The 27,065-nt window shown below is 54.6% G+C and overlaps 1 protein-coding gene across 3 annotated transcripts in view; it reads left to right on the forward strand.

Moving 5' to 3' along the window:
• Positions 1-27,065, forward strand: part of KIRREL3 (kirre like nephrin family adhesion molecule 3) — a 357,510-nt gene that overhangs the window by 244,364 nt on the left and 86,081 nt on the right. For all 3 annotated transcript variants that reach the window (XM_063355399.1, XM_063355400.1, XM_063355401.1), the window contains 2 exons: positions 5,969-6,118; positions 7,908-8,057. In XM_063355399.1, coding sequence (XP_063211469.1) covers positions 5,969-6,118; positions 7,908-8,057 — 300 coding nt within the window. The remainder of the gene's footprint in view (positions 1-5,968; positions 6,119-7,907; positions 8,058-27,065) is intronic.

The following is a 27,065-nucleotide window of genomic DNA, read 5'->3' on the forward strand; positions in this document are numbered from 1 at the left end:
AACAATTCAGGCAAGAACTCATGCAAACACATTTCAGTCTTCAGAGAGCTTTGAAAGCCGGTCGCCGACTGGGGCTTTGGCGATGGAAGGGAGCTTCCAAGGTCTTGCCGCGTCGCAGGCGCCCTGCCTGACCTCGGCAACATCGTCTTGTAGGTGCCTCCCTCCGTTTTCTGGGTTGGAAAATGGGATTTTGGGTCCTTCTCGCCATGCGTGAGTGCTGGGACTTCTCTGAAAAGGAATGCTACAGCGCTGGCGGCGTGATTTCCCTTGGAAGTCACAAACATAGGCTTTGTTTGAAAGAACAAGGCAACGTTACAGAGCAACACTGAAAAACAGGAGCCACAGGTGCAAAATCCATTAAGGAAATATAGAGAGTTCTGAAGTGGTTCTCTCTTTTCTTCTTCTTTTTTTTCTTACGCTTTTATGACATGCTTGTGACTTCATAAGGATCCTGCCTGTGATTTTTTGAAAGCAGGGTTAGTGTTATTGCCTGCTCGCTGTTCACGGCGGGTCCTTTATTCTCCCATTTCGCTCCTGCCGTTTGGGATTTCAATGGCGGCGCGATGTGGCCCCCGCTTTTGTTTTAGAGAGACTTCCTCCGAGAAGACAGGAGATCGCAGGGCCAGAAAACGGGTCACGCAGCCGTCTGGCAGTGTAAATAGCTCCTCGGGGAGCGAAGCAAAGCCAGCAACCAGGAGAAGACGAGACTCTGGGATCAAGAGCCTCGCGTGCCTTTCTCTGACACCAAAGCCCCCGTCTACAATAGCGGGTCGACCCGCGGCTGACAACCCGCGTTCAGCAGAAGGGCAGCTTGAGAGCGCGGGCAGGACTCTGCCATTGCGCCGGCACATGGCCAAGAGGCATGGTTAGCATCTCATTTACATATCCACTTGCGCTTTTTTTTTCCCTTAAAAAAAAACTCAACAATGAATTCAGAGTCCTAATGTTTGCTTCTGCTTGGTGCGTCTCCTCTCTGCCGGGTGACTAGCAGAAGATGCTCACGCGGATGCTCCTGGGGGGACAGCCGGTGCCGAGCGTCTCCCAGCGACGCTTGTAGGAAGCCAAGCGTCAATTGGGTTCTCTCTTCGAAAAGAGGAAGAAACGGGGTGTGGAAGAGGAGTGGACTTGGGTGGGGGGACTTGTTCGCGTTGCTGCGTCTCCCCGGTGTTTGCGGTTCCTGCCACAGGGCAGAGGAACGTTTCCCAAAACCAGAACCCATGTTCCCTTTGGGTGGCAGGAAGGTGCTGTAGGAGGTGAGAGGGAGGTGGTACCTAGTGTGGGTCCCTAGCCTAGGCTCTTGGTTGGGCTTGTGTGGTCTGAACTCCGTGAGGATTTGCCTTTGGGAAGCCAGGTTATAGTTAAAACCACAATTTTTTTGGCTAATGCCCTATTGGTGGAAGGGGAGAGAATGGGAAACTTCTGGTTGGCCGGCAGCATCTTGCGTGGTCGTTGAAGTCCTTGTTTTGTTTTGTCCTTGGGAGTCAAACCACCCTGCTCGGTAAGCGTGCCAAGTCTTTACGCTTGAAAAGAGGAAAAACGGGGTGTGGAAGAGGAGTGGACTTGGGTGGGGAGACTTGTACGCGTTGCTTCGCCTCCCCGGTGTTTGCGTGTGCTGCCCCAGGGCAGAGGAGCGCTTCCCAAAACCAGAACCCGGGTTCCCTTTGGGTGGCAGGAAGGTGCTGTAGGAGGTGAGAGGGAGGTGGTGGATGGCAGATGGCTGCTGTGGGTACCTTTCCTGGACTCTTGGTCGGGCTCCTGTGGTCTGAACTTCGCGAGGATTTGCATTTGGGAAGCCAGGTTATAGTTAAAACCACAATTTTTTTGGCTAATGCCCTATTGGTGGAAGGAGAGAGAATGGGAAACTTCTGGTTGGCCGGCAGCATCTTGCGTGGTCGTTGAAGTCCTTGTTTTGTTTTGTCCTTGGGAGTCAAACCACCCTGCTCTGAAGCCAAAGCACCGTTTTGTCATAATGTTGTAAACGTTCATGGGAAAAATCCCCAACTGATGTGTTTCAGCCCATTTTCTTGTAGCTGAAACCGCTCAACCTGCATTTGTAAATCACCTTCTCCCAGTCTCCCCATTTTCAGTTATTTTCTGTCAAGTATCTTATCTCTCTTAAAACTTTTCTGCAAATTACTTGTTCCGTTGACGTTAAGACATAAGACAGCTGAAAGCCGTAATGTGGACGGGCCTCTGATCTTCCAAACCCGGTTAAACCCAGTAATCAGACTTTAAGCCGATTTGAAACCTAGTTGAGCTCTGCTTTCAGTACCTTTTTTTGGGTGGTTTTTTTTTTTTTGGCTTCTTTTTCATCTGCGATTTAGGGAGAGGTGATCCTGCCGTGGAGCAGGGACTGGCCCAGGTAATGCTCTTAAGGTCCTTACCCCCGTCTCTCCTCTCCTGCGACGGCGTCGGAGCCGTTTGTAGCTGAGATGGAGCCTCGGATGAAAAAAAAAAAATGGTTTCAAGTGACAATTTTTCACACTGAACGAACAGAGAGAGGGAAAAGACAGGAGACATATGCCATGTTTCTGCTCTGATTTTCCATGACCATCAGCTGCTCTCTAAAACAAATCAAGAAAAAAAAAAAAAAGCCTAAAAAGAGCTTCATTTCCGACAGCAATTACCAAATGAAGCCTCTGCTTAATGGACATTTTCGGAGGGCACGGACACCACTTTGTGCTTCTGCTTTCTCATTACGACTCTCGCAGCTCCCAGCTGACAACCCGATAATTCTCGCCGATAAAACAATCTTTTTGGGTTATTGCTGCGTTCCAGCGCTGTCCCCGCCTGCCCGGCTTGCCTTGAGAATTGTCAAGATTACAGAGTGAGCCGTGAAAACGTAGTTAGCGGCTGGAAAATATATATACATTAAAAAAAAAAATAACAGCAAGGCAAAATGCTCACTTTTTTTCCTGCTTCCTTTCCTAATTTTCTCTCCCATCCCCACGTTTCCCCAGTACCCAGCAGTGCTTGTCCTTTATGAGTCCGAATAAAATACAAAGCTGATTAATATTCCCGTTGAAACCAGATTTCTAAATCTTACTTCAGCGTAGCAAGGGTTTCTGCTGGTATCGGAGCCCCCCGTGACTTCCAGCAAGTCTCTCCCAGCAGAAAGAGCTGGAGTCCCCTCTGGCATAAACCTGTCCTGTTGTGCGCGCGGCACCGCACCTAGAGCCACCACCGTGGCCTTGTGGAACACCTGCGATGAAAATCTGATTTCCTTGCAAATCATAGACTGGTTCGGGTTGGAAGCGACCTTAAAGATCATCTCGTTCCACCCCCCTGCCCCGGGCAGGGACACCTCCCACCAGCCCAGGTTGCTCCAAGCCCCGGCCAACCTGGCCTTGAACCCCTCCAGGGATGGGGCAGCCACAGCTTCTCTGGGCAACCTGGGCCAGGGCCTCACCCCCCTCACAGCAAACAATTTCTTCCCAATATCTCCTCTAAATCTCCCCTCTTCCAGTGTAAAACCGTTCCCCTTCATCCCATGGCTCCCCTCCCTGCTCCAGAGTCCCTCCCCAGCTTTCCTGGAGCCCGTTTAGGGACTGGAAGGGGCTGGAAGGTCTCCCCGGAGCCTTCTCTTCTCCAGGCTGAACCCCCCCCAGCTCTCTCAGCCTGTCCTCCCAGCAGAGGGGCTCCAGCCCTCCCAGCATCTCCGGGGCCTCTGCTGGACCCATTCCAACAGCTCCGTGTCCTTCTTGTGCTGAGGACTCCAGAGCTGGAGGCAGTGCTCCAGGTGGGGTCTCACCATATCGGGGCTAAGCCGGCAGCCGGCACTTGCTAATTTCCCTCTCTAGCAAGGAAAAGCGTCACCCGTCACCGCAGCGTGGTCCGAATCCCTTGGTGACATGAGACTGGGACCGCGAGTCCGGCGTTTCCCTGCTCTCGCAGGCCAGCCCTACTCATCGGAACCCGCAGCGTAGTCCTGCCCCCGGCTCCTCCCGGAGTTGTGCTCCCCAAAAACCAGTGGCAGGGCAAAATTTCCCGTGCAGGCTGGGCTTTTCCTCCCTTGCGCGGCTGCGAATGGTGTGACTTCACCAGCAGTACCGCTGCCGGGGCTCCGGCAGGGGCCGGGGGGAGCTCGGCTGGGGTGGGACGCGGCGGGGACGGGAGATGGAGGGAGCGTGCAGGCAGCCCCGCGTCGGCGGCCACGCTGGGGATGCGTCGTTGAAGGAGCGTGCCCAAGCCTAGAGCTGAGCAGCCCGAAATAAAAAGCTCCTCGGCGTTCCTATTCGTCACGAGCGAGCGGGGCTTTTTAACCTGACGTGTGGAAAGCAGTAGAAATCTAGAAAGGATGGCTCCGCTCTTCCGCCTGCATCTTTCGCTAGCTAAGAGCAAGTTTAAGTTAAGCCGCACTAAATTAAATTGAAATATAAGCATTCACGCGGGGGCTCGCGTCGGTTTAGCTGCACGAGTTGGAAAATGACGGAGCTTTGTAGCTTTGCCCTGTAGGCAAGGGCCAACAACTCATTTGGAAACAAGTTTAGTTGCGAGAACTTGTGTCACACTTAACCTTGGCTTGGGATTAATCATCAGTCAATGATTAAATTGAGTTAATGTAAATTAGGCTTGAATTGATTTAGGGTGGTTCACGTGGAGACTGTCCGGGTTTAACAAATTGATTTTAAAGAGAAACTTTTTCTTCAGCCCCGTGCGCTTCTGTGTATTGAACTGACATTCAGCTGCGGGGTGGGGGCTTTTCATTCCGTGCCTGTCGGAGGGCGATAACGCACGCACAGCGAGGCTCCTGATCTTTCAAACCCCCTCGGGGAAGATAGCGAGTCGCAATCCAGTCGTTGGGCCTTTCTCCCCGCTTCTCTCTCTCCTGTACCTGGAGTAAGAGCAAGACTTTAAGTGCTGGTGAAGCCGCTCTTCGGACGCTCCGCAAATAATTCACGCGAAGGACCGCGCTCGCAAGGTGCCCAGATGTCAGCAGATCATGTAGGACCTTCCACCGTTAGGCCGTTGGCACTACCTCCACGTGCTGGCTCGTAGCACAACGAGCCATCTCTCTAAGACATCCCGAGGTTTCTTTGGTTTAGGGGCGCTTCGTTAGCGTTTGTTCTTGCTTTCGCTCTTTCTCTTTACACGGAGGAAGGGAGCGACCTGGCCCCGTGCTGCCCTGCGCCCCCGTCTCCGTTGAACCGGCGGGATGGGCTGCGTGGCCATCCCGGCGTCCCACCTTGCCCGATTGAAAACCGGAGCGCTCATTTTAGAGAGGAAACAACGGGGAGGAACGAGCACTTGGAACGTTTTTCAATTTTGGCAAAGCCAAAGGACGATGGCGTGTTTCGAAGAGTGAAAATAAAACATAATGCCAGCGCCGAGCAAAGCCTGATGCGAAAGAGGTTAGGCCGCGTTGGAGCGCTTCTTGGTGAAAATGAGACGTTTTCACCTCGCGCCTGAGGCGTGAGACATCTCGCCGTGGCAGGAGGTGACCCGAGGGCTTTGAGTTGATATTGCAGCATTCAGGGTGGGGAAGGGTGAGGAGAGAGGTGACAACCCACCGCGCTCGGTCCACCCGCGTCAACCAAGGTGGTGGGCGTCGCGCTGAAGAGCTCGGCTCGTTAGGGTTGGGTGGTTTGTGAGTTTGATGAGGCTACTTTGGCCAAAGGCGGTGCTGAACTGGGGCTGGTGCTTCCTTCCGTGCCCAGACGTGTGTCGAGCTCCCAGCAAACGCAAGTAGGTTCGACTGGGGGAAGAGCAGCAGGCGGTTGGTTCTGTGTGTCGTGCAGCAGGTTCTCAACCAATTTAGCACATGAGACTCACTCAGAAGCAGAGGACCAACGTCCTCTTGTATTAGGTGTCATATACGATATAGCTGCTTCCTGAAAGCCGGCTGGTTTTCTATACATCAGTCCCCATGGCTGCAACGTGAGCACCACAAACCGGAATAAAATAGCTAAAGGAAATAGCAGGGACGGTCTGACCCTCTCCTCTTTTTCTCTCTTCTTCCCCTCTCCAGGTCAAGCCTCCTCCTTCACGCAGCAGCCCCAGGACCAGGTGGTGATCGCCGGGCAGCCCGTGACGCTGCTGTGCGCCATCCCCGAGTATAATGGCATCGTGCTGTGGATTAAAGACGGGCTGGCCCTCGGAGTCGGACGGGATCTCTCCAGTAAGTCCTGATATTACCCCCGCCTCTACCAAGGAAGGGCAGGCGCAGCCCCAATATTTATTTGGGGAATAACGAGCGTTTTCATCGCAACTACAAACCCTTCCAGCCAAACATAAGCGTTGAAACTTGGAAAAAAGAAACAAACAAACAAACTTTTTTCACTCTTGACTTGAGACAAAATGCTTGGGTTCCCAACCGGTGTGACCTGACCCTCTGGAAAGCCTTGCTTTGGTTTGGGTTGACTCTTGGAAACAAACGTCAGGTTTCCAAAATGTTTTGTAAACGTTGAAAGTGCCTGTTTCAACGGCACTTGAAAAAAAGAAAGAAAGTCTCTGTTTGCGTCGGATAAATGCGTTTATTGCAATCCAGCAGAGCCCTCAAGTACTTGTGGCTTCCTTAAGCTGTACTTTTGGCAAATTATAGTTTGGTAATAAAATTCCCCAGACTTCTCGTCACTGAATCCCACGCGCGCATCGTGATTGAGGGTTTATTGCAACTGGCGAAGACTCTGGAACAATAGTGGAGACCTTACACGGTTTATTCTATATATTTTGCTGGAAAACACTCATTTTTTTAGTGAAATATTTCACGCCATGAAGGGAGGGCGTTTGCTTGAAAGCCGGGAGGGCGCCGAGCCCTTCCAGGAGCTGCAGCCTTGTCCCTCCCCGACCCCGAGCACAGCGGGGGTTGTACACGTGTGACGCTGCCACCGCTCGACTTCTGCAGGGCCCGGGGGCACCCGAGAGGGGTTTTCTCCAAATCCACCAGCAGCATTCCGAAAATTCAGAAACCAGGGGAGGATTCGCGGCTCTTGGTCTCCGGGGACCCCGCACCTCCGAAGCGCGATGCCCGCTTTCTCTTTTCCTCTCTGTTTTAATGCATATAATTAGTCGTTCCTCAGGTTTGTCCGAGTGAGCCGTCCCCTCTTCGACTGTTTTTCAAAGCGCCGCGCCACAACTTTTACATATATTAGAGAGCTGAGCTTTCCCTATACAAGACCTTGCAACACGAGCGGGCAACAACGGCTCCACTGAAGTACGTGGCGGATCTGAATGACTTCCACAATTAACGGAGCCGGGGCTGCTTTAAGCGAGAGGAGCTGCCAGCTCGCGTGATACCAGCTCAGCCAGTCGTCTAATTAGCTAAATAGAAACAAACCCATCATTTGTCTTTCTCGCGGTTCAGGAGAGCAAATCCTGCTGTCGATGGCTTGCGAAACAACAGAAACACGAGAGCGTGCCAGGCTGCCTGCGTTACACAGCGCGTTAATCACGAGAGCAGGGCGGGATGGGGTGACGGCAGCCTTCCTTCCGTGGCGCTTCGGATGTCTCCAAAGGCAGGGCAGGCTGCTCAGGGCTCTCGGTACCCCCGCAGGCCCCCGCCCAACCTTTACGCAGCCTTAGTGGTGGACGTGTGCCAGGGTTTCACCCCACGCGCGTGCACGGCTGGCTTGAGGAGCTCAGGAAATCCCGTGCCGGGCCTCAGAAGGTGGTGGGTTTCCTGGTGGAAGGGCTCATCATCCCTTTTCCCAGGGATTTCACTTAATGCTCCTTCATCAGCACTTCTGTTTTCAACTTTTAGGGCAAAATCTGTAGTGTCCTGCCCAAATTTGGAAGGCCTCTCTCTCTCTCTCTCTCCCCTTGTGCTGGCTGCCAAGGAGGGGGAGAAGCTGACTCGGCTGCTGGGCGTTTGCTGTGGGGCAGCTGGGGCTCTGGGCCCGCGCTGGGTGCTCTTCATCCTTGGGCTCCTCGGTCCGGCTGCCTCCTGACTCGTGCTTTGCGTTCTGCAGGTTATCCGCGCTATCTGGTCGTAGGAGACCATCTGTCCGGAGAGCATCACTTGAAAATCCTGAGAGCTGATCTCCAAGATGACGCCGTCTACGAATGTCAGGCCATTCAAGCGGCCATCCGATCCAGACCTGCCCGGCTGACTGTCCTCGGTAAGTCCCGTCTCTCCGTCATATTGGCGGTTATTTGGGTTTTTTATTTTGTTCTGGCGGTTGCACTGAGCGGCTTTCTGACAAAATGTGTTGTTGCTAAATCAAGAGGTCTGGAAATGAATCCATCGTGAGAGCGATTGGGGGTGCATTTTGGCCCCAAATACAGCAGGAAAGGAAGCTGGCAAGGGAGCGGAGAAATTCTGGGATGAGTAATAGAGTCACAGAATGTTTGGTACTTCAGCTCTACAAATATACGTGCCAATTCAAGAGCGCACGCGCATAAATTCAAGGAGATGAAGAGTATCGGTGCGATATGCGTTGCCCTTGCTGCGGCGCGGGCCTGTGGCAGGACCAGGACTGTACCGCTTGAGAAAAGGCTGCTCTTCATCCCGTCCTACCTTCCTCCTGTATCTATTTTAATGCACATCTTTTAGCGTCGTGCCTTTCTCGGTAATTACTATTTCCCGTGAGCGAGCCAGGAGGATGTCGCGTGGGACCGCCAATGGGCGACTGCTCCCAGCATCTTCTAAAGACCCTTTTCGGGTGGGGGGACGGGAGAGTGGCGCTGGCGAAGGTTAAAGGGTCGGCGAAGGGTTGGTGGTGCTTGTCAGGAGAGCTGGGGAAAGGCAGGCTGGCTCAGTGAGACCTCCCGCTACGGCTGCGGCTTCGGAGAAGTTAACGAAAACGGTATTTCTTGAAAAAGCTTGGGCAAAAACCAGGCTGCATTGCTCCCGGGTACGTCCTGATTATTCAACCCCCCAAAGTGAAACTATTTATATATTTAAGTTTGTTTAAATCGAAGGCTGGATTTGGGTTTTTGGTGGTTGGTTTCTTTTTTTTCCTTAGTTAAATTTCGGGAGGGGAGGGGGGGAAATGTTAAAAAAAAAAGGATCCAGACCAAGAGTTTTAGTGCTTTTAGTCGGGTCAACGCTGATTAGTCTTAAGCAGCCGAGAAAATGAGTGAGGGAACTAGTTCTCCTGAAGGTGCGCCTGACCGGGCCCTGCGCAGCACCGCGAAAACAGGTTCTAACTTCCGCTTTGTAATTTCCTGTGTAATTTTGTCATTCCCTTGTAATAATTTCCCTTGTAATTTGGTTTTTCCCCCTCCGCCACCCTACAACGTAGCCTACCCCCAAACCTACGCAACTGCCGCCTTCTCCCTTTCCCTGACCCCGCCGGTAACGATGATTTTCTTTCGATCCGTCCTTCTGCTCGGTCGACCCTTTGCAGCAGCTCCGAGCTCTGACGTGTGCCCAGACGTGCAAGAAGAATGCAAACGAGTCGGCAAGCGGAACGCGGCTGTCGGGGGGCGGAGGGGGAGCTTTCTCGCTCACCGCCAACCTCGGCAAGCTGGGTCGCCTTCCCCTCCTTCGCCTGGGCTCCCTCCTTCTGTTGCGAAGGCAGGATGCGTTGCTGGAGCCAGACAAAAGAAATAATGTTATTTAATTAGAGCTAAAGATTTCCAAACTAATTTAGTCCCAGGGCGCACGGGCGGACGTCAGAGCTCAGAGCCGCTGCGAAGCGTTGATTGAGCGGAGAGATGTTTTCATGGATCAAAAGGAAATCGTTATTATCTGTGGGGTTATGGAATGTGTTGAGTAGATGGTAGTTAATGTTTATGCGAATATACATGGTAGTTGCTAATTGGTACATTTACCTAAGATGTTCAGCAGCTTATGTTTGCGGAGTGTTTTCCTTTTTAAGAAAATTAAAGTTACAGCGCATTCGACTTCAGCCCGATCGGTAAGAAAACGGGGCTCTGCAACGCGTCGGTAGCGCATCTTTCGCTTCCCACGTATTTATGCGGATGTTCCGGGGGGGGGCGCAATTTAAGGCTGGCCGGGGAGGTGCAGAGTGATGATCCACACCCTGGGAAAGGGACTGGAAGGTCGTTAGCGGACAATTTGAGACCTTTGCGGGAGGAGGATGGCGTGTCCTGCCCCACCAGCAGCGAAGGTGGTCTGCCGGGCTGCGTGTTAGCCAGCCCAATGGCGGGGAATGGAACAGGCAATGGGACAAGAGGAAACGGCCTCAAGTTGCACCAGGGGAGGTTTAGGATGGATATTAGGAAAAATTTCTTCACCGGAAGGGTTGTCAAGCATTGGGACAGGCTGCCCGGGGAAGCGGTGGAGTCACCATCCCTGGAGGGATTTAAAAGTCATGTAGATGTGGTGCTGAGGGACATGGTTTGGTGGTAACTTGGCCGTGTTGGATTAACAGTTGGACTCGATGATCGTAAAGGTCTCTTCGAAAAAAAATTATTCTGTGACTCGGTGAGCTTGCTTTAGTCGTGAGCTAAGCATCCGTCTCTGGGGAGATGCAGATCTCCCAACTTTCATCTCGCTAGGTTAGGAAGGGATGCCTCATTTGAAGAAGATGCTTGTAGGACGTTCCTTCATCCCAGTCTGCCCAGCTTCGCCTGAGGCCTCAGGCATCACCTAGGCAGGAGGGGATCCCTGCGCCATCCCCAAATCTGCGTGCAAACCTTGGCAGCTCTCGAGGAAGCGATTTGTCCCAGCCGGAGCAGAGCTGGGAGGCTGTCGTGGCGCCGGCAGCCCAAAGTGTGCTGCTGGGTTTGCCAACGACTCGAGCGGCAAATCGGCCGGCTGGGGATGTTGGGGGCAGCGCTGGGGAACTCCGTCCTGCTCTGTCACATCCCAGCCTTGCTTCTGAAAAATACCGTGCTTGTTGGGTTTTATCGCGTGGGTTGGTGCTGCCTTGGCCGTTGTCGGCAGCTTTTCCACTTTCTTGGTATCAAGAAATCCCCTAATGCCTCCCAATTCCGTTTCCAGCTGCTGTCATTCATGTCTGACAACAGCTTTACGGGGCCGATGCCTCCTACTTCCCTGCTCGGATGCGGAGCTACACCGTATTGTAATTAAATATTTAAGGTTTTGTCACATTGTTTTCAAATCTACACGGTTAAATGCAGTGGAACAGATCATTCCATAGCCTTGGAAGTCCAAACACTCAAACAGATGAGCCTCTTGCTGTCATCAGCGTCAGGGGAAGTCTTTTATCTGTAGAGTCTCAGGGATGAATGTTGCTCAGGAGCCCAGCTAACCCATCCCAAAGCCGAAGGACCCCCCCGTCTCCAGCTCTCCTTCCCCTTCCCTCCTACCGTTGCTCCAGTTGTCCAGGGAAGGAGCCGCTGCTGTCTCTCCTAGGGACGTCTGCCCCAGCAGGGAAGGCAGCAGCTGATAAAACTGGTGAGATGGGATTTGGGAGTGGGAGACCGGGAAGGCATCCACGGTTTTCGCAAGCGGAGGATGTCAGGGCAGCAGTTTGGCAGGTTTGGGGAAGCCACTGGAGGGCTATTTGCTACCTGGTACATCTTTAACGGCAGGGCTTCTTAATTTATGATCTATTTAACTAAGCCGGGGTATTAATTAAATAAAGTAAGAGCCTGATTAGGACTTGGAGAAATTTAAAAATAAAATCAGACAGCAATCGAGCGAAATTGCAAAGCAAACACTTTGGCTGTAACCACCGGAGAGTTCCCTCCGGTCTTCCATCAAAGCTGGGAGCAGGCAGGGCAAATACAAGAGATTATATAGCCAACAGATGTGTGTTGTTAAAATATGCATCTGCCAGCCGTGTAGTTTAAGGAGCCAGAGGGCTGGCTTGTGGATCCTTCTGCACTCGGGGGACCGTGAATGAATTCGAGGCCCCGCCAGCCGAGCTGGGATTTGCAGACACGTTAATTAGCGTTGAGTTCCCAGATCTGGAAGGCAGCCGAGCGAGGAGAAACTTTGAAGAGAGCGTTGGCTTCCCCGGGAGGGAGGAGAGGGGAGGGGAAGGGGGGGTGCCCCGGCTCGCCCTGCCCGTCTGGCAGCGGCCTTGGGAAGCCTCAGCCCAGGATGGCCGAGGGTAGGCAGGAGAGCGGTCAAGCGAAGCGTGGCGAGACGTTGAAGATGTCCGTTGGACTGGATGCCCTTTAGAGGTGCCTTCCAACCCAACACACTCCGTGATTCTGTGTTGGGGAAGCTGGATGGTGGCATGGCTGCGCTCCTTCCCTGGCGTCTTGGCAGGAGCGTCCCAAGCCGCTCCTGGTCGGCGGACAGGAGATGTGATGTCTCCAGCCCCGCCTGGTACCACGGGCTCTCCCGGCAAGCTGCTGTATCCTGCGGCTCGGCACAGGGAAAGGGCTGGCCCCAGAGAGGTGCTGGTGGGGACTCGGTGACAACCAGGACGAGGGGACCCTGGGGGTGTGAGGAGGGAGGCAGAGGAGCTACTTCCAGAGATTTAAGGTGAATAATTGATAGGCAATTAACTTGTACCTTCGCCTCCCTGTCTCCTCCCCCTCCACGGCCTCTTCTAACGTTAACTCTTGTCTCCATGGGTGTCCCATTAGAAATAAAGCTTTCTTAAATCAACATGAATTATTGAACGCTACAGATTAAGTTAATTTGAAGTGAGAGCTCCTGTCATTTAAGATGGCACAAGCCAGGGCCGGGAGAAGAGGAGGGTCATCCAGGTATCAAGCGCATTCGCCTTCAATCACAACCCTTTTCCTCTTTTTATTTTATTTTTTTTATTTTATTCCAGTCCTCTTTCTAGCCGAGTCTTCCCGGTCCTTCCCTGCAGAGTAGAGTAAGCTATTTCCATTACCAAAACGATCGCTGGCAGCTTGAGCATTTCCCGGCTTTCTCGCTCTTTAGCGGAGTTTGATCAGAAAACAAAGAGGCTGTGGCCTGGGAAAGACCATTTTTCAATATTTGTAACGCTGAGCTGCGGGGAGAAAATGTGGACGAGGCGACGTTTCAAATCCAGAAAGAGTTCAGCTTGGAACCATTTCGAGTATTTTTCCATGCTTTTTAACAGAATTCAGTTCTCTCAATGCAAAATTCAACCTAAACCAGCACGTAGAGTCAGGACGTCGATTCGGAATGAAAAAAAAAAAAAAGAAGTGATGAAAATGCGATCATTTTCTTCCAGTCGGTCTCTTCTCCTTGAACAAGCTTGGGTCTTCACGAAGCTGCATTTTCTGCTGGGAATTTTTCCAGTGGCAAAATAGCAACCGGGTCTACTGAGAACGAAACAGAAACATCAAACAATCGAGCGCAAATCCCAAATAACCTAAATATTTGATGTCACGTCTGAGCAGCTTAAGTTTACAGCGCTTGGAGCTGGCTCCTTTTCGTAGCGGAGGGCGGACGGGTTTCCTTGCTTCCATCTTACCCCTGTGGGGTTGGGAAGGTGTCTCCATGGGTTTGATCGTCCCCGGGCAGGCAAAGCCGGGGTCTCGGGGGGCCTTGGAGCTGTACAAATTCAGGGGGAGAGGCAACCTCTGCCTCGGGCAGTCCATAGCTGGAAAAACAGGTCAAAGAGAGGTACCGTACGCTAAAAACTCGGCTCTGGAGATGGGTCTTCCCAAGCTGGCCCTTGGGAAGTGCTCTTCTTCCCCCATTTCAGAGCGGTTTGCCGGCTCGTCTGGAGGAGGAGAAAGGCAAGGCAGCATCCACGTGAGCTCTGCTCTCCTTACTTTGAAGGAGACACGGAAAATTGGTTCACTTACGGAATCACAGAATGGTTGGGGTTGGAAGGGACCTTAAAGATCATCTAGTTCCGACCCACGGCCATAAATCCCCATGAAGCACGTCTTCGCTGGGTGCAATGCTGGATGCGACGAGGCTCCGCCAACCTCCTTGCTCCAGAATAACGACTTTCCAATTACACAAATACGGGGAGAGGAAAGGTAAGAACAGGTTTCGTTTCACGTTCCGTATATACCCGCCCTTCTGCTGCTTTCGCTGTGCCGACGAAGAGCTGCCAAGGTAGGGAGAAGCCGAGTGAAAACGGGAAATGCCCCATCCCTGAGGATCCCGGAGGGAGCAGCCACTGGGAAACCTGGAGCTTTGGCGAAGGCAGCCCAGTTTGCACATGTCTTGTGACAGCCCCCGATGGGGCGTCAAGCCTGTCCCAGTCCAACAGTTAATACGCCACCGCGTGACCAGGTTTTCCTAAAGCCCCGGGGTGAGGCGGTACCCCTGAAAGTCTTCTTGTTCCGTGCGTAAATTAACGGGTAGCCTTCGGCGCCGCAAAGCCAGGCTTGATCACTGAAGGAAGGTTTGTGTGCCTGGAAGCCCGTCGGTTTTCTTTGAACTGTATCCCTGGGTCTCCCAGCAGATACCCCTGCTCCCATCAAACTTCGCCTCGCTCACAACCTCACGGCCGCAGCAACACTCCCACCCGAACGCCGGAGACTGAAGGACCACAGAGTAAATAGGAAGAGACACGGGAAGAGAAATGATTAATGTTCGGGTTCTCGCGCCAATCTGTGATTTCTTGTCTTGATGCAGGGAGGGCCTGACCCCGGTTTTTATCGAACACAAAGCATTTGGCTTCTCTATACAGAGTCTGCCGGTCTGTACCGAGCTGATGGATGCAAAGCACATAAAGCTGATAAAAAAGCTTTCCCGGTTCTCTGCCATCCCTTCGGATGCGGTGGTGGCGGCGTCCCTTTGCCCTCTGCCCGGCCCCTCTTGCTGGCGCTGCCCTCTTCCCTGCCCCGCGCAGAGGAGCCGTGGGTGCTGTGATGGCCGCGAAGTTGCCGTGAAATGACGCGGGGCTGAGGGTCCTTGCTGTGCGTGAAAATCCTGCTGTGCTCGTCGCTTGTACCGCTGCGGCTGCGCCGCCTCCTGCTCCGGCCACAAATCTCGCTGCGTCTCGCACCCAAATCCTCCCGGCTTTGTGTAGGGCATCTGGGAGACGGTGCTCCCTCTGCATCCCATTGTGCGCCCTTCACATTCCACAGTGCTCCTTCTGCATCCTGTGGTGCTCCCTCTGCATCCCACAGAGTTCCCTCTGCATCCCATCAGTGCTCCCTCTGCATCTGGTGGTGCTCCCTCTGCATCCCATCAGTGCTCCCTCCGCATCCCGCAGCGCTCTTTCTGCATCCCGTGGTGCTCCCTCTGCATCGCACAGTGCTCCCTCTGCATCCCAACAGTGCTCCTTCTGCATCCTGCAGTGCTCCCTCTGCTTCCCAAGGTGCTCCCCCTGCATCCCGCGGTGCTCCCTCTGCATCCCAACAGTGCTCCTTCTGCATCCTGCAGTGCTCCCTCTGCATCCTGCAGTGCTCCCTCTGCATCCCGTGGTGCTCCCTTTGCATCCCACGGTGCTTCCTCTGCTTCCCGTGGTGCTCCCTCTGCATCCCGTGGTGCTCCCTTTGCATCCCACGGTGCTTCCTCTGCTTCCCGTGGTGCTCCCTCTGCATCCCGCGGTGCTCCCTCTGCATCCCGCGGTGCTCCCTCTGCATCCCATCAGTGCTCCCTCTGCATCCCTCAGTGCTCCCTCTGCATCCCACAGTGCTCTCTCTGCATCCCACGGTGCTCCCTCCACATCCCATCAGTGCTCCCTCTGCATCCCACAGTGCTCCCTCCACATCCCATCAGTGCTCCCTCCGTATCCCGCGGTGCTCCCTCTGCATCCCGTGGTGCTCCCTCCGTATCCCACGGTGCTCCCTCTGCATCCATGGTGCTCCCTCTGCATCCCACAGTGCTCTCTCTGCATCCCACGGTGCTCCCTCTGCATCCCACGGTGCTCCCTCTGCATCCCGTGGTGCTCCCTCTGCATCCCATGGTGCTCCCTCCGCATCCCGTGGTGCTCCCTCTGCATCCCGTGGTGCTCCCTCCGCATCCCGCGGTGCTCCCTCTGCATCCCGTGGTGCTCCCTCTGCATCCCGTGGTGCTCCCTCTGCCTCCCACCAGCCTTTCCCCTCTGCGTCACTGCACCGAACGGCTCCTGCTCCGCGCGGTGCATGCGGACAGAGGAGATTATTCTGCTTGATGGCCTGCGTGCCTCGCCGACACCTTGCATTCTGCATCGCAAACCCCGCGCGCGTGCCCATCTCCTCTTTGCTTTGCAAAGCGACGCCTGTTTCTCCCTCTCGCCAACCGCGATGGAGCTCCCTGGCTGTCCCCTGCCCGCGCTCCTCTGTGTCTGCCTTACACGTCCACGCAGCGCCTGCTTTTGTGCCTCTCGTGCGTGCACGGATGCCGGATAGATCGCAGCCTTCCGCGTTCGGTGGCTGCTGGGCCGCGGGATCCGTCACCGCTGGGATCTTGGCGGGTTGTTAGTGACCTGACAAAAGTATTGACTCCCGCGCCCCTTGTCAGCCGGCGGCGAAGAACGAGGCCCTCGAAGCGTGACATCACCTGAGCGACAGCCCCCGCTTTCTCATCGATCCACCCCACCCCCCCCTCCCCGCCCCGATGAAAAATGAAGGCAAGGCTCGGCAGGGCCAGCCGCGAAAGCAGAGAAGACGTTTCGGGAGAGGTGGTGAGGCGTTTCTGCTGGGGGGTGCCTGCCCACCCCAGCTCTCTGCTTCTCCCCAGCCCGGGGAGGGGTGGGGGGGGGGGTGTTTTCTTGCGGCTGGGAGCTTGGCCGGCCCTATCCTGGGTTGTTTTTCCCATGTCTTGCGTTTACCCCCTTCCTTTAAGTGTTGTCCAGCCCTGCTGGCCCCGTTCCTGAGCTCCTCTGCCAGCCGTGATAGAGTTCAGGCTCCCTAACGCAGCTCCCAGCTGCAACCAAGAGCCTCCCCAGGCCGCGGCGGAGACAGGGTTGGTGAACCCTCCGATGAATCTCTCTTCTTGTTACGAACCCGTCGCAGTCCTGGCTGTTCCTGGCGTTTTGGAGTGGCGTTGGCTTTCCGGGCACCTGTCGGCACGTCTGATGGATGTCAGCTTCCCGTCCGATGGTAGGACGGGGATGGCTTTGGGGCTGTGGCGTTCCTTGGAGCTCAGCGTGGCCTTCGAAACGGGACAGCTGCGTCTTAATGATTGACCCGGGGGTGTCCTTTGTAATGAACGGGCAAATAACCGCCCCCATCCCAGGATATTCATCTCATGCTAAGGCAGAGGTTGGACGAACGGCCCTCTGGAAAGGGCTATTACTCTTTTTTGACATTAAAAGGTGCCTGGCGTGCTCAAATTAGCAGCTGACCGTGCAGATTCTCAAGTTGGTTTGGGACGACAGCAGCCCCCCCCCGCCGCTGCTTCCCCAGAGCCTGCCTTGGGCTGGTGCTTCTTTCCTGGGGTGCGCGGAGCGTTTGGGCTGCGGGCTCGGTGCCGTCCCTGCCCAGGCTGGCGTTGGAAGCTGCTGCGAGATGAGCAGCTTCGTAACCCAGCGGGAGGTGGCTTGGGTTCGCGGCCCCGGGCGACGCTGTGGGCGCTGAGCTTACAGCAGGGCGGGGGGGTCCCTACCCCAGACACCGCCGAAAAGGGGTCGCTTTCGGTGATAAATCATAAATGAGGGACCGCTTTAGGTGGCAAAGAGAGGGGGGTGAGGATGGACGTGGTGTTGGATCACCCATCCAGGACCCGTCTCTCCCCGCTCCTCCTGGGAGTTAGGCTGAGGTTTTGCCCCCGGGCGGGGGGTGAGGGGGGGGCAGGCATGAAGCCGCGCTTTCGGGTTCCTCCGACGTGCTCAACTCTGACCTCCGCGGAGAGAGACGAGGGATTCACAGCAAGTTACGGATTTAACACCTATGATGAATCTCCATTACAGCATGAAATGAGAAAGGAAAACGTAGCTAAATGGAAGATCTCCCCTGGGCAGCAGGAGGCTGCAACTTAGGAGAGGCTGGGGAAAATAGAAGGGGAAAAAAAAAAAAAAAAACACAGAAAAAAAAATCGGGAACTAAGAAAAACCTTGTTCCTTTGATTAAATGTTGCAAAACCTTTGCAGGTTAATAGGAACGTAGATTAAAAGCCAGGGCTTAGACCCGTGACGCATCAGAGGTTTCCAACTCTGTCGCTCCTGCTGCTCGTGACGAGGGGAAATGAAATATTGCTGATTCCTGGCCCCTCGGGAGCTCGGGAGAGCCAGTCCCCAGCACCTGGGACCAAGCTCTCCGTCACCCCACCAAGCGTAGCCTGGCCCTGCATCAGTCACCTCCCTTTGGGAAAAACCAACGGAGCATCCTTCCCCGGCAAGCGCGCCGATGCCTCTCAGCTGGGACTTGGCTCCTGACTCCCAAACACTCCTGGGGTCCCACCTCCGTAGCGTCCACCCCTGCTTCCGTAGGGTTAATCCCTCTCCCGAGGCATCCGTGCAGCCAGCGGTGAGCCGAGAAGCGATTCGTATTTCGGAGGCTCCCGTTGAGCTGGGTGTGGGAAGCAGAAACTGGAGTGGAAGCACCTCGCTGGAGATGAATTCCCACGGGGAGGAGGTGTCAGTAGGTGGTGGCTTTGCCGGAGGTGCAGGAAGCAAGACAAGCTGCGGTGACAAAAGAGGGGCTTAGCACGGAGCGGGGGGGAAACCAGGGAAGGGGCACCCAGTGTGCTGCCTGCTCGGCCCGGCGGGGCGGGCGGAAAGGGGATCCGGCGATTTATGGCTTGGGTGGAAACGCACAAGCCCCAGGTTCATTTCTGCGCTGCCAAAGCCTCCGCGCCCGACCTTGAGGGAGTCCTTCAGGCCCACGTCCCTCCCCTAAAGGAAGGGAAAAAGGACCGGGGTGAAGAAGCGGAAACGGGAAACTTTGGGTCATAAACACGATGTGCCGGGTACCCGGTGTTCGCTGCCGTTACGGCTGCGAGGTGGGTGATATCCAAGAGGTTTGGGGCAGTCAAGTTATTTCTGGGGTCGGGCAGCGGCCGAGGCAGAAGTGCCGCAGAGTCATACTTTTTGGAGACAAGTGTCTGTATTCTCCTTCGAGTCATAAATCACGCAGGAACTGAACTCTCCTGCCTGTGACCCAGCACAGCGCCCGGGGGATCCTCTCACTGGCCTTTACTCCGGGCGATGCAGTGGGATTGTACGCCCGGGTTCGGATCATCCCGGGAGCATCCGCGTACCCGCCGAGGCCGTTGCTTATTCAGGTTGTTGCTAGGGAGGTCTGCGGAGATTTCTCGTGGCGGGTGAGAAGTGACTTTCAAATCAGAGGCAGCATGAAAAATTGCAAGGGGAAAATAAAGGCTTTCGTGGTAGCGCGTTTAATTGCTAACGAAGACAAAAATCACACCTCTCGCGTTTGGTTCGCCAGCCGAAGCCCAGACACCAGCTGCCCCGTTATGTATTTGATGCCGACTGGTAGCTTAAAAAGACGCAGAAGGTATTTAATGATAATGATAATGATTTACATTTATATAGCGCCTGGTATCCGCCGGGATCACAAAGTGCTTTATATATCTGCGGATAAAAATATAGAGGATAACAAGCACTCCATCCATCACCAAATCTCAGCCGCTGCCCCGGCGAGGCTGCAAGCTGCTCAGGAAAGAGTCGCTGCATTTCCAGAGCCGCTCTCCCTCCTCGCTGCTGTGGCACTCGGGGTGCCGTGCGGTAATTTTGTAATAAAACCAGGTGATAAAAAAGCCACTTGAAAAACAGCAGTGTCATAAAAAGGAGAACCCTCGCTGTCATAAAGCCGCGTGCGGCAGAACAGGAGGGGAAACTTGAAAGGGAGAAGGTTATAAATAGGGACTGTCACTGTCACAGAAGCCGGCTCTGGAGGAGAGATGTCTTACAGCTCCTCCGTGTTAGAAGGTGAGGAGCTTGGCCAGCAGCGGCATCTCCAAAGGGCCGGTCCCCTCAGAGCTCTGCTGGTCAGAGAAGGACCTCCCAAGCTCAGTTTGGAGGTGGCAACGCAGGGGAAAATCCCAACTTGGAAGACGTTTCTGCCTCCGTGCCCTGCTTTGTCCTGCTGCAGAGCAGGTCTCCCGCGGGTTGGGTGCGATCCAAGCGCCTTCCTCCTCCAAGCTCCGTGGGCGAGCTCTGCCGGCAGCTCCGCGTCTCTCCTAGGAGGCAGAGCCCCTGGGTCGAGACCCTTGGGTGGCAGCGCCTCCCTCGGCTGGCTCAGGGAGGCAGGGGAAGGGAGGGGGAGGAAGGCAGGGAGAGAGGAATCGAGCCTCTTAGAGACAGTCATTCAAAATTCATAGGCGCAAAAATTGCAGCCCGCATGGATTTGTTTCCTTTTGGAAATTACAGGAAACTACAGGCACCGACAACTGTTATTCAAATAGCCACTTTAGATGATTAGGATGGCAGGAGGCTGTACTTACACATGCAGACCCAATATAATCAGGCGCCAGGCAGCGTGGGAAGGCAAGGCCAGGCAGAGGGAAGCTGAAGGAGCGTAAGCAGCCGGCAGGGAGGCTCTGCGGAAAGAGGCCCGGGGCCGAATCCAGCCCTGATGTTGCGGGCTGACGCAGGAGCGTCCTATTGACTTCCCCTGGGCTGGAGAGGCGGCGGGTTTGGGGTGGTAAGGGAGAGCGGGGAGGCGGGGGGCGATTCCCGGAGGAGGTTTCTCGCTCCTGGCAGGCGGCGGGCAGGTAGTGCGCGGGTACAAGCACCTTCCCTCTGCCCCCTCCCCTCCTCTGCACGCGCATCGCGGCCCGGAAACCCCCCCCGCGCTCTTGCCTTCTTGCACAGGGATGCGTGATCGCTCCCCAGCCCCTTATAAATCAAGAAAGAGGGAAAGATTTTACCGACCCTGCTTTTTTTATTCTTTTTTTTTTTTTTTTTAAAAAAAAGAGAAGAAAAAAAGCCACACGCACGCGCCAAACCCTGAGCAAATATTGTTTTGAGGATTGGCCTGAGGGTCAGCAAGGAAATGCAGGCAACACATCCGAGCCACTGAAGAGTGGAAATTGTATAATAAAAATAGACTCTGCGGTACCAGTGGAGGGGAGGCTCCCAGCTTTTCATCCGGAGAGCTGTTTGTTTTCCTTTTAAAATGTTTCTCTGGGGTGCCAGTGGTGGCGTGCGGTGCGGAGTGGCCACGAGCGTCTCGCTTTCTCCCTCGCCGCTCGCGGCGGCGCCTCCCGCTCCGCCAAACCCTCTCCCCGGGCCGCCGAGCCTTCTTCCTGCCCATGGACGGCTTCCAGCAACCTGCCGCGTCTTCGCGAGTCGCTCAAGGTGTTTGTAAATGTTTGCACGCAGGCGAGCGTCCCATCTGCGGGCGCGTTGGGCACGCGTTGGCAGGCGCCAACGCGTGGCTTGGCAAGCTTTGTAGCCGGCGGCGCCGGCGGCGAGCCGGCAGGCCTTGCGGCATCCAGCGCTTCGCCGCGGGGGGCCGGACCCCAATACGAACCCTCCGGGGTCCTCAGCTTGCCAGACCCACAGCCTCAGCCATCTCTGTGTCTACCTCCTTTCCCTGGCCGAACGGTCACGGAGGACTTTAGCTACTGTCGAGCTATTTTCCTGGCTCGTCCTGGCCAAGTGAGCCTTGTTCTAAAGCACCCCGGGGGATGGACAACGATGATGCGCGCATCTTGGGAGGGAGGGAGACCTGAAAGGACAGAGCAGGAGGTCTTGATGGGCCTGACTTTCAAGCGCAGCCAACTCGGAAGGAAGCTTTGCCACCTTGTACGGCTGAGGAGACCTTCCCAAAACCCCGAAGTTCTCCTTAAAGGTGGGCAGCAGTCAGCTGGACCCCTGCTTCCCCTTCCGTGGTGCTTTTTGGGGTGACCTTGAGCCGTGCGTTGCCCGGACGCGGGTGCTGACGAGCTGATTTGCATGCTCCAGCTTCCCTTTCTTGTCTTTACAAGTGCTTTTCTCTCATCTGGTAGTACTTTGCAAAACTTCACAAGCTTTTAGTGGTAAGGCTTTTGCTAAGAGGCCGTTGGTAAACGTGGAGGAGACGGCAGGAAGGCTTTAGTGCCGTATTCTCTTCCTTTCCATTGGAAAAAACGGCTTATCTACTTCGGAGAGTACAGGTTCTTCCTCCTTATCCGTGCTGAAATCTTATCTAAACTGGTCCAGGTGGCGGAGCCGAGAGAAGGAAATAATTAAGCAAGAGACAGGTGAAATGCTGACATTATTATTACTTAAATGGCCCAAACCTTTTACCTCATGTATTTTTATTTTATTTTATTGTAGTTTTTTTTTCCTGCCGGTGACACCCAACAAGGGAGAAATTGGCATTTCCAGGTTATCTTCCCCATCCGCACGCACGCAACTTGGCCCCCCTCCTCCCCGCCCAAATATAAATCTCCTTTAACTGGTCCTGTTGGCAAGACAGAGAAATAATTAAGGCGAAGGTGGCTGAAATGTTGATGTTATTACTGTAATGCAGCAGCCTGTTTAGTTTCTTTGCCGATGAAATGCAACCAGGGGAAAATCAGTTTTAAAGATTACCTCCCAGAGATGCAAATTGAGGAGCGGAAACCATGTAGTCAGGAAGAAATGGTCTCAAACTAGGAAACATTTCAAAGTCTGTGACAGTCTCTTAGGGGCTCTTAAGACCACAATTTACCTTTTGACTGCATTCTATTTTCTCTGAAATCCTTTATTTCCCTCTTATTTATTGACTGGAGAGACAGCACAAAAACGAGAAAGTGATTCTGCAGCCGCTGGTCTTAAAAATCCATAGAAGAAAATTATTCTCAAGAGGGCGGTTTTTTTATTGTTGTTGGGCTCTTTTTGGTTTTTTTCCCCCTGCTCCCTTCTTTTTTAGCACTCTCTGTGAACCAGGGCTTAATTGAATCACTTTGCCGTAGAGGGGCCTCGAACTGGAAGGTATCAAGGTCAGTGCCATCTCGGAGCGAGAAGCCCTGATTAGAGAGGTGGGAACCACGGCAGTAACGCGGCGGGATGCGGAGAGCCTCCAAGGTGGCAGCGAATGTATTGGGAGGCGGCAACTAATCGCAGTGATGCGCTCTGGACGGGCTCGCTCTCGTTTCGGGGATGGCACCGCGGATTAAGGAAATGTGCACCTGGGGTGCTCGGATGAGCATCACGCTCTTGGATGAGCATCGCGCTGTTGGATGGGCATCGCGCTCTTGGGAGAGCGTCGCGCTCTTGGGTGAGCATCACACTCTTGGATGAGCGTCGTGCTTTTGGATGAGCATCGCGCTCTTGGGTGAGCATCATGCTCTTGGGTGAGCGTCACGCTCTTGGGTGAGCATCGTGCTTTTGGATGAGCATCGCGCTCTTGGATGGGCATCGCTCTCTTGGGTGAGCATCGCGCTCTTGGGTGAGCATCATGCTTTTGGGTGAGCATCATGCTCTTGGATGGGCATCGCGCTGTGCTCTTGGATGGGCATCGCGCTCTTGGATGGGCATCGCGCTCTTGGGTGAGCATCGCGCTCTTGGGTGAGCATCTCTGGCAGCGGCAGGAGGGGATCGATGAGCCTCCCTGCCTTGCCTTGCCATTCATGCTGTTAGCGTGTGCTCCTGTCGCGGATGGAGTGATGCACTTCACTCGTAGCGCGAAGCAGCAATGTATTTATTGATATAAAACAGGGATTTAACGAAGTTCGATGGTAAATGTAACAGTGTTTTGACAAGATCCGACGGCAAGGTACACTTGGTTAGATACTGCATAGAGGCCAGGGTCAGACAGAGCTGCCGGGGAGACCCTCCCGTTGAGTGGAGGTTCAGAGAGGACCCCCCCGCCTTTCCGGACTCCTCCTCAGATCCAGGTGCAGCTGGATCCAGTCCTAGTCCCGGACTTGATCAATGGTTTATGGCTAAAGGATTATATATGCACAATCCATCTTTTATATCGCTTATCTAACATCTCAAAGTGTAGCGTGCTGTCAGTCGCTTACTGAGGATCTGCTGCATGAAGGAATCTCTTGATCTCGAGGAGTAACGTTGAGTGACGTCCCAGCTCGAGGGGAGATCCTGGCATGCAGGAGAGCTCAAGGCCTCCTGGGCTGTTCACTGTTGCTGGGGGTGAGATGATTGACCCATAGTCATATTTGCGTTTTGACCCACGGTATCAGGATTGCTCAAGTTCACCCTTGGCTATCGTGTTGTTTTCTGTCTCCCCAAAACCACCTTGAGCCGGCTGCAGCCATCATGACTAGATGCACCCATGGTGACCGCCGCGGATGGTTATCGCTTGGGCAGGGTTACGGGAGATAATTGAGTCGCTCGCTTGCTGCCGGAGAGAGAAAGCCCTCTCCTTGCGGCGGGGAGGCAGGGGCTGCTCCCAGCCGCACGCTTTGCCGTGGGACGGGCAGCCGGGCTGGCCGGCGTGTGGTCCGTCCCAGCAGGTCAGCTCAGGGATCTGCAGAGCACCGGTTCAGCGAGGGATGCTTTTCAGCAACCCTAGAGGTCACCAACCAACTGCCCTTCACCCCCCTTCCCAGGTGTCTCCAAGGCCTCCACCTTCCTCCTAGGAGCGCACACATGTCCATCTGCGTCTCCCTTCCAGCTGGCTTTAGCTGGAAGCCCAGAGCCTGCTCCCAGTGTGGTCCCAATATCGCATCCCCTTGGCCTTGCCCCTGCCCTGGTGACATCCTGCTCCTCACGCGGTGATTTCCCCCCCCGGCCACACACGCACGTGTGTCGCGCGCACGTTTCTCGCTGTGGGTGTTCCCTGCCGGGAAGGGTACCGAGACGTGCAGAAAAAAATTAAAATCATAAAGATGTCCCGCAGCGCTGGCCTAGTTAGACCGTACCCAGCTGTGAGCTAACTCTGCTGCCCAAGCGAGCCCCCTGGAGACGGCTCTGCTTGGGAGGAAATAACTAGATTAAAAAATAGCGCATCAGCTTAGGCTAATATGGGTCAGAATCCGCGCAGCGCAGTAATTAGAACCTAGATATCGGAGATGAAATCCTTTTAGGCCGTCCAGCCCGTCTTTCGGCTGGCTGTGTTTAATTACTCCTCTCCTGGCTCCTCTCGGCCCTGCTTTCTCAAAAAGGACCACGTTAGGACATCTCCCGCCCCCCCATCACTAAGGGTGGCCACTTCTCGATACTTCTCTGCTTAGTTTCTGAGGTGGCACCAGAAAAGATCTGGGCAAATCCGCCCGAAAGTCACTCCTGGCCGTGCTGCAAAGGTCGAGCTGTGCCTCTCCTCCTTCCTTCCTCCGCAGGACTTCGGGTGGTACCCAAAGGTACCACCAGCCTGTCAAGGGCTTCCGTCCTCGACGGGCAGCACAGGGACGTCCGCGGCGGGACGGCGGTGGGGTGGGGACAGGGAGCACCCACTGCTCTGGGAGATGCCTCTGGGAGAGCTGCAAGAGGGGTTACAGGCTCAGGAAACCTCCCGTTAGATCTGGAGCGAGGATTTCCGCGCGCAGGCTCCTCGGATCGGGCTGCTCCCATTTTCTGGCTCGGTGGCTTTCTGTCTCAGCTCCCCAGGCAGGACTCGGAGGTACTTTGCTTCCTAGCGCCGTTCAAAGGTACCTTTGACTGGCGCAAAGGCAGCAAGAAGGATGGAAGAGTAAAATTGCAGAGGTTTGAAAAGTTTCCCTTTTGGAAGGAAGGATTTTGCTACGATTGAACTGAAAAAAGACTGATCGGGGCAAGATCGCCGCCGGAAAGAATCCGTTTCTTTCAAGCCCACCTGCCTTGAAAATTGCCACCCTGGGTGTGCGTGTCCCCGTTTGCCTCCCTGGACTCCGACAGCTGCCGTGTGGCATCTCCCGTGCTGGGCGGTGGCACGGCTGGAGGCCCCAGGCTCTCCTGGAGGCAGGAGCTGTGTCACAGGAGGGGTTTGGGGGACGGGGTCGGGGGGGCGTGTGTGTGTCTGCGTCCCTTAACGTGAGTGAAAAATGAAATCGGAGCCGTTACCACCCGTCTCCCCTCTTTCTGTGTAGCCTGCCTCCTATTCTTCCTATCTCCTCTACCCCTTATCTGATTTCTGCCGCCGTTGCAAACTCCGGGAGGAAGAGCATCCCTGGGGATGCGGGTGGAGGCAGTGAGACCCCTCACCCTGCAAGCCGTGTCCCCCCCACCGCCCCCGGCCGGGGCCAGGACACCCCGCTTCCCTCCGCACCTCCATTGCTGCGGCGAGAGCACCCTCTCCTGTCTCAGCCTGCCTCACTGCATTTCTTTCCCCTGCTCCCTTCCCCGGCGGAGAACCCGGCGCTGAGGTTCTCCATCCCCTACCGGGGTGAGGACGCGGCTGCGGGGACCCCCATCGTCCCGTCCTCCAGCCTGCCGAGCGCCCCGACGGCAGCACCGAAGTCGGTTCGGAGAACCGGGGGCGGGGTGGGGGGGAATATTTAAGTAAAAAACAATTTCTAGAAGAGGTCTGTTACAGTTACTAATTAGATCTGGTTATAATTATCTCTCTTTGCGGTCCCATACCTGCCGCGGAATAGCTCCAGTTCCTCCTAACAATTAACGGAGAAAGTCTTTTATGATACACTGGGTGATTACGTTGCGATTGCAGCCTCCGTGGCGAATGCCGCCTTATTAAAGAGGGGCCGATATTTACAGAAGAACATTGTGATCAAATTAGGCTCCAATTAACTGGAGTAAATTAAGAATACGGGGTTTTTTTCATCTGCTTCCCTTTCTTTTCTGCCGTGGAGTGGCCTCCGGGTTGGTTCGTACTGCTCTGCGTCGATTGCGGTACTTGACTGGGCAAAAACATCCAGAAAGCGGCAACAAACCCTTCCTCTGGTTTGCCTCTGTGGGAAATCTGCCTTCATGTCTCCCTCTCGCTCCTGCTCCTCCTCCTCCTGCTCTTACCGAGCCACAAAAACTACAGGGCAGGACCCAAACCTCCAGCATTTCCACCCCCCCACACGCTCATCGCGCGCTCTCGGCTCGGGGCGTGGGTTTTCTCGGAGCCATAGCGGGAGGGCTGGATTTCCCCCGGCGATGCTCAACCCAACGCTGGCCCGCGCTTAAGGCGCTCCTTCGTAAGTCCGAAGCGAAGGCTGGCGCTCGGCGTTAGCAAGAATCGCGCAACGAGGAATTCGGAGATTTGTTGTGTTGGTTTCGTTTTGGTTTTTTTTTAATAGCGGCGGGCCGAGCAATATAATCATCGGGTGGTTTGAGGGTGGGTTGGTTTGGGGTTTGGTGTTATTTTTTTCTTTTTTTCAGCATTATTGGTGAGCGGAGCGTGATTTTCTGCGAGGTTTGAGGCTGTCTAGAGGTATCCAGAAAGCAGCTGATGCAAACTTCTGGCCGTGGCAGGGCGGTGTGGGTTATGTGGAGTGTGGCTTCGCTTCTCCCCAGTATTATTTCATCCGAAATAATAGTGTAGCAGAGGATGGCGGAGGTGATGAATAATATAGTCTCTGGCCCAAGCCTTTGGATAAATTATCCCTTCGGTTCAAATCCATGAATTTGACAGGCTTTGCAAATTGTGTCTTATTA

Source organism: Chroicocephalus ridibundus, chromosome 18, assembly GCF_963924245.1.
Source record: "Chroicocephalus ridibundus chromosome 18, bChrRid1.1, whole genome shotgun sequence".
Classification (NCBI taxonomy): domain Eukaryota; kingdom Metazoa; phylum Chordata; class Aves; order Charadriiformes; family Laridae; genus Chroicocephalus; species Chroicocephalus ridibundus.